This window comes from Gobio gobio (assembly GCF_949357685.1).
Source record: "Gobio gobio genome assembly, chromosome: 1".
Lineage (NCBI taxonomy): Eukaryota > Metazoa > Chordata > Actinopteri > Cypriniformes > Gobionidae > Gobio > Gobio gobio.
This window is the reverse complement of record NC_137097.1, coordinates 35,897,665-35,904,486: the sequence shown is the minus strand read 5'-3', so window position 1 is coordinate 35,904,486 and position 6,822 is coordinate 35,897,665. Positions and strand designations below refer to the sequence as shown.

Sequence of the window (6,822 nt, the reverse complement as noted above, 5' to 3'; positions counted from 1 at the left end):
ATAAAATTCCAATGTTAATAGTACTCTAAAAAATGCTGGGTTAAAAATAACCCAAGTTGGGTTGAAAATGGACTAACCCAGCAATTGGGTTGTTTTAACCCAGCGGTTGGGTTAAATGTTTGTTTAAAACAATCCAATTGCTGGTTTAAAACAACCCAATTGCTGGGTTAAAACAACCCAATCGCTGGGTTAGTCCATTTTCAACCCAACTTGGGTTATTTTTAACCTAGCATTTTTTAGTGTAGTAATAATAATAATAATAATAATTAAGTAGTAAGCACTGCAGGTGGTGTTTATTTTTGTTATTTCCTTTTGTATATTTATTTAGTTTGCCATCTGTAATCAAATAAATGTAAAATAAAAAAAAGAGTTAAAAATGTGCATACCATACGGATTAAAATCCATCAAATCGTACTGAAAAAAAGAAAGAATGGTGTGGTTTTAACATCATCCACTACAGTTATTTGCACCAATTTGGCAGAACATGCGGCAATTGTTTTAAATAAATCCCTTAGAGACCAAATTACTAAACCTCTGCCTATAAAACATGTTTTTTTTTCATTGCCTTTTTGTGCTATACAGGCCTTATTTTTTCCTTTGTTTAAAAAATAAGGAAATATGTAATAAGCTGTATATTCGTCACTTTAGTCATGGTCATGGATTTGTAGAGGATATTTTGATCAATACACATAGGTCATATAAAATAATAAAGGAACACAAACCTTTGTGTCAGACATAAGCCAATATAATAATCTTTAAAAGGTCAGGCAATAAAAAAAAAATCACTGAGAGGACTACAAACAGAGATTTAATTTACATCCCAACATCATAGCCTACAACAACAAAAAAAATGTTTAAATCATATAATTACTCTGGCATAGTGATTGGTGTAAAAAAAAATTTTATACCAATTATTAAATCAAACGTGACCAATCAACTTGTCTTGTGCCCTATAGCTGATTGTTTGTGTTCATGTTTGTTAGCCAATACATATTTTCGTATACTGTTCTGTGGGTGCAAATGATCAGGCAGGGCAGAGGATCTAAACACAGGAATATTTTAATAAACGTGGAGAATGGGTACACGAGAGGAAATGCCACACATAACACCCAAAACGACTAACAAAACACAAGTGTAACACAAGCACTATATAAACACAAGGAAGACTAGCTTAACAAGATTACAAGGGGGCGTGGTAAATGGCAAACACCTGGGAAAGCTAATCAACATGAAAAACTACAAAGGACTACAAAACCTGGCAGGAAATAACAAAAGAGTCCACAAACACACTGGGAATTTATGACAGTTGTCATTTGAAAACCTTTTTGGACAGTTAATGTTTAAGCCCTACATGCATAACATATCTTAGAAACACAAAAATCTATAACCAGCATAAATCATATATGAACAAAATACATTTTTGTCAGTCAAAACTGTGATTCCTGTTCCATAATAACTCATACAGTCAAAATCAAAGTCATGTTTGTGTGGGGTGGGGTGTTTGGGCAAGTGCATGAGTGAATTCAATTCCAGTGTCTCCAGGCCATTTTCCATCCTGTATTAGAGCTTGTCCATTATCAACAGAGATGAGGGTTGAGATGAGCAAACTAATGTAATGTGGCATCTAACTAATATTATTTTTTAAAAGCTGAGAAAGAATCTCTTTGCATCAAGAACAACAAAAACATAACTTTTAACAACAATAAAACAAAGCAGCCTCTGGAAACATGCCTAAAAGAGCAGGTAAGATTGAAATTACTTCACAACATGCAGTACTTGCAGATTATATAATATTATTTATAAAGTGCTCATTTTCATGGCTTATATGTTTCTTAATGCACTTAAGTACACTTTTAAAAAGTGAACTGTGTAAAAATGGCAAATTTTTCATTTTTAAATGTTAACATTTTGTCATGCTTTAAAGAAGTGCACTTATTTTGATGTGTTGATTAAAGCACATGAAAAGTACTTGTTTATCATTTTAACTGTAGTGTGTTATTTTATATTGCATTTGAAGTTAATATATTTATGTACTAGTTTACATCCGAATATGTCTAATTACAAATATATGACAATGATTTTCAATAGAAATTACATTGAAGTATACAGTTAACCATAAATGCTTGTCAGTACATTCAGCAGTAACTTTAACCGTATTTCAAAGACAATAGAAGTAATTATGAAAATATGGAAGTAATTAGGAAATTACATATTAAGATCGATGTACAAGTCCTATTTAAGTGGGTTCTAACTGCATTTCATATACATAAACGATAATACTTTTAATTTAATTGTAAATAACATGTTGAAAACATGAATAATTTGTATTTAAAGTATATTATTTCTGTAATAAGTAAGGATTTTAAAAGTATGTTACTTTAGATAAATATGAATTTGTGACACATGCACTGTGCATTTTTCATGGTTTCTCGTCTAATAAAGGGGTCTAGTTTACAATTAGTGTTATATTAGTATAAAACATACAGGTATAACAAAACAGAAAAATATTATTTAAAAATTATTATTATAAAATATCAAACTTGTTGGTAATAAAGATGTAAGGTATATACTAATCTTAAAGGAATAGTTTGAAAAAAATACAAATTCTGTCATTTACTCACACTCATATAGTTCTAAACCTGAACTATTTTCTTTCTTCTGTGGAACAAAAATGGAGATGTTTCATGCTGCTCCACACCTCGAAAAGCTTCAAATATGACAAGAAATTGCCCCATAAATGTAGCCCAGTATGTGCTATACTCCAGTTCTTCTGAAGTCATATACAAAAATGTTGGTTTATTAACAAAATAATAACAGAAATGTACAGGTGCAGTGTGACCAGACGACATCAATGGTTTTTGAGGCTGAGGCAGAGCCGTAATGACAAATGTCCGAGGTGTAGCCAGGGTGACAGAGAACTGAGGTGGAGCTGGTGTGACTGAGGACCAAGGGGGAGCCAGAGGGAAAGCGGAGCCTGACGGAGCTGAAGGGATGGGGGGATGAAGCTGAAGACCTGGAAGTCCGTGGCACAGGCAGAGTGGCATCTGATCAGGCTGGAACTGGAGGGTTGAGGGAGCCTGGTGGAGCCGCAAGGACAATGGTCTCAGATGGAACCGAGGGAAGGAGAAGATAAGTCAGAGCTGACAGGTTGACGGGCCAAGGTGAAGTGACAGGACCGACGGCTGGAGATCCTCTTGACTGGTTGGCTCAGTACATTCTTCTTGCTCATTCATTGCAGCAGGCTCGGGCTCCACGCCTGCGATGGGCTCAGGTGTTCGCTCCGTACAGAGTGAAGTAGGTGGCTGGAGGGGTGCTGGTGAGGTCGTCCTCCGTGGAGCAGATGAATGCTGATCCGTTATTCATCAGCACCCACTCCACAATCCTCTCAAGGAACAATATCAGTCAGGCGTACATTAAACCATTCATTTAGGCTAGTTAGAAAAACACACACAGGGCGGTTAGGGAAGGTGGTAAGACACGCCAGGTCTAGAGAGTCGCTGGTGTGGTCCTCAAAGATTCTTGTTTCCTTGCTCTAGATAGAGCAGCTGGACGGCCGACCAGCAAGTCCATATTTTAAATCCTTATTTTGTTCTGTCAAGCGCTGCAGTAGTAAATCCAAAAGAAGAAATGCACAATGCAGAATGAACAATAAACACAGTATTTAATAATCCAGGATGGGCGATACAAAAACACAACGAACATAACTTCAACGTGACACAAAGAGCAGGGGAAACTCAGGGCTTAAATACACAGAGGATGAGATGATGATTAACAGAATGGAGAACAGGTCAGGATTGATCAAAAAACAGAGCAACAAACGAGAACCCAGGCAGTGACAAAGAAACTAGACAAGACAATGAAACTGAACATGACAGGGGGAAGATTTTCAGTGAATAATGACTTCAATTTCAGTCTGTCCATGACTTCAGAAGAAAGAAGAAGACTGAATATAATGCAAAAGACATATTGAGATTCTTTTATGGTGTTTCGCCCTTGACATGGTGTTTTTGTGTTCCACTGAAAAAAAATACAGCAAACGGGTTTGAGACAACATGAGTGTGAGTTAATAATGCCACCGTTTTTAGGTGAACTATTCCTTGTGTTTCAATCTCTGTGTTTTGTTTCCTAGGGTTTGGTGATGTGGAACTAAGGATACTGGTTATCGGGAGCAGTGGTAAATCTCAGTTCCTTCTCACTAACTTCATTTTGGGAAAGGAGGAGTTCTCCGAGGATGTTTATAGCATTTCAACCAGCCAGAAAAATGTGGGAGAGTTTGTAGGAAGACGGGTCGCAGTAGTCAACGGACCGAACTTGTATAGCAAAGACCTGTCCAAGTCCAAGATGAGGAAAGAGCTGAGAAGATCAATGTGCTTGTCGACTCCTGGACCTCATGCCATACTCATCGCATTCGACCTGGAGAAGATCTCCCCTAATGACATGAAGACTCCCATACTGGTTACGAATAAATTTGGGGAGAATGTTCTGAATTACACAATAGTCCTCTTGGTTTACGACGGGCATCTGAGAGATAGAGCGCTTGACGACAAGGTCATGCGAACCGACTGGCACCTACGGGAGCTTGTGGAGCAGTGCAACTGCCGCTATCACGTCTTCAGTAAGAACTGGAGGAACCGTGCCGGGAGCAGGGAGCTCCTACATAAGATCGAGCGGATGCTGCAGTCAATGGGTGGACACCATTACATTAACCGATCTTACAAGAGGGCAGAGGAGAGCATCGGAACCGAGGAGAGAAAGCTACGCAAGAAGAGACAGTCTGAGACCAAGAGGACACGCCGGGAACTGGAGGAGCAGTTTCGGGGGGATGAGCTGCGCTGGCAGGTGGACAACTACAATGCGAGTGTCGGGGGAGAAATCAGGGCCAAGGCCGAGCTGCAGAATAGCTGGCTTAGGACTTCACTGGCTGTGGGACTGGGACTGGGGTTTGTAGCTGGAGCAGCCATGGGAATAATCGTGGGCTCTGTGGAAGGGCCGCCAGGAATGGTAGTGGGAGGGGCAGTGGGAGGAATTGTGGGCGGGGCATCGGGTGCCGCTGCACAGCTGGCAATTGAACACTTGGATGACAGAGTGGGATCACATACAGCCAATTTTAATACAGCTTTTATTAACCGCTTCTTTCGGGCACCTCCGGTCTGAATACAGAAAGTAGCTATTTTGTTAGTTTTTTCTTCTTTGAAGTGTGTCCGAAACTGCAAAAATAATCCCTGTATCTGAATAAGCTTATTTCCTTACTATATAGTAGGCAGATAACAGTATGTGAGATGCGTAGTATGTCCGAATTCATAGTATTCATAAGTACCCCATAGAATTCACGAGTATACCCGGATGACCCACTACTTAAAGGGATAGTTCAACCAAAAGTGAAAATTAACCCATGATTTACTCGCCTTCAAGTCATCCTAGGATATGGGACACTCCGATGAGAATATGCTAGTTCTCGCAAGAACCAAGTTTTTTGCTCTATCCTCTGCGCTTCCGCATTCATCACGGGAATTTACGTCAAACACCTAGAATGACTTGAGGGTGAGTAAATCATGGGCTAATTTTCATTTTTGGGTGAACTATCCCTTTAAACAGAGATTCTGAAGTGCGTATCTGATAGTTACTTTAATATCCCATGAGGAGTTGTGAATAGAGTGCCACGGCCAGGTTGCGGAAGTAAAAACTCCATTTATTTTTTGCATAGGGAAATAGATTTTTAACAATAACTTATAAACATTTAAAGACCTTTTGTGAGCTACAAGGTTGTTAATCGATGGTATATGCATTTGTCGAAGCCATTTCTGAAATTGGTGGTGGGAGAAAATTCCACCAATCAGAGAGTTGCGGGAAACAAATCTCACTAAAAGAGCTTGCAGGGAACACCCACTCCCATGAATGCCATAAACGAGATTCCCTGTGCTCCCAAAATACTAAAATTTTTATTTAAAAAAAAAAGTTTGGAATGTTGTGATTCGCCTCATAGCTGGTTGGTTTGGTTTATGACTTATAACACTTTAATGAAGACTTTTTAAAAATCCCTATGTGAAAAATGAATTGGAAATACTTCTGGAACCAACACCACTGACCAGTGGGTGGATACTAACCCACTCTATGGCAGTGAAGCAAGGCAACTGATGCTGCTAGGTCAGTACCAGTAGGTTGAAAGTAGCGATATTTCTTCCGTATTGTGACGTATATATCCGAGTGTATCAGATTATAGAAAAAGAATGGGATGTAGGCATTGTGCTAAAAACTGGAGGTGAATTGGAATTAAATCATTAAAATCATTATAAAAAATTTTTCGGTTCAATTATTGCTCTTTACCATTTGCATCAATGAAAAAAAAATATTATGGTTGTGTATTAATCGCTAGGTGTTTTTTAAAGTACAAATATATGAGTCTCCAGATAATTCCATTAAAGAAAAAAAGACTCCTCTTGTACAAAAAAAATGTCACCACAACATGCACAGTGCATAGCTACTTTAGAGGTCACGTGACAGTATCATGTTGTGTCAGGTGTGTTTTTCTAATTTAATAGAATGTTTTTAGTTACATGTTAGGCCTATTACATTTTACTGAAAAGTTGAATTGATCAATTGTATTGAATTGTACATATTCTAGATTGTCTTTTGTGGTTTGTCTTCCTTTTGCTTTGCTTTTTGCTGATGATTATCCAACAGTTTTCTGTTTTTAATAAAGCTGTAGCCTCTATTGCATTTATAGCTGTGTGTTTCAAGAAGTGACAGCAGCAGATATGCAGTTGGCTTATTTGTAATTAATATTTTGAATCGATTTTTTTGTTGTTGACATTTTTTAAGTTT

At 38.1% G+C, this 6,822-nt stretch overlaps 1 protein-coding gene across 1 annotated transcript; it reads left to right on the top strand.

Annotated features, from left to right (window-relative positions):
• Positions 1–1,562: 1,562 nt before the first annotated feature.
• LOC307128492 (GTPase IMAP family member 9) lies at positions 1,563–6,777 on the top strand. The gene is made up of 2 exons (XM_079820400.1): positions 1,563–1,743; positions 4,130–6,777. Exons 1-2 carry the CDS (start codon positions 1,728–1,730, stop codon positions 5,152–5,154), a joined length of 1,041 nt encoding a protein of 346 aa, XP_079676526.1. The 5' UTR covers positions 1,563–1,727; the 3' UTR covers positions 5,155–6,777.
• The last annotated feature ends 45 nt before the right edge of the window (positions 6,778–6,822 follow it).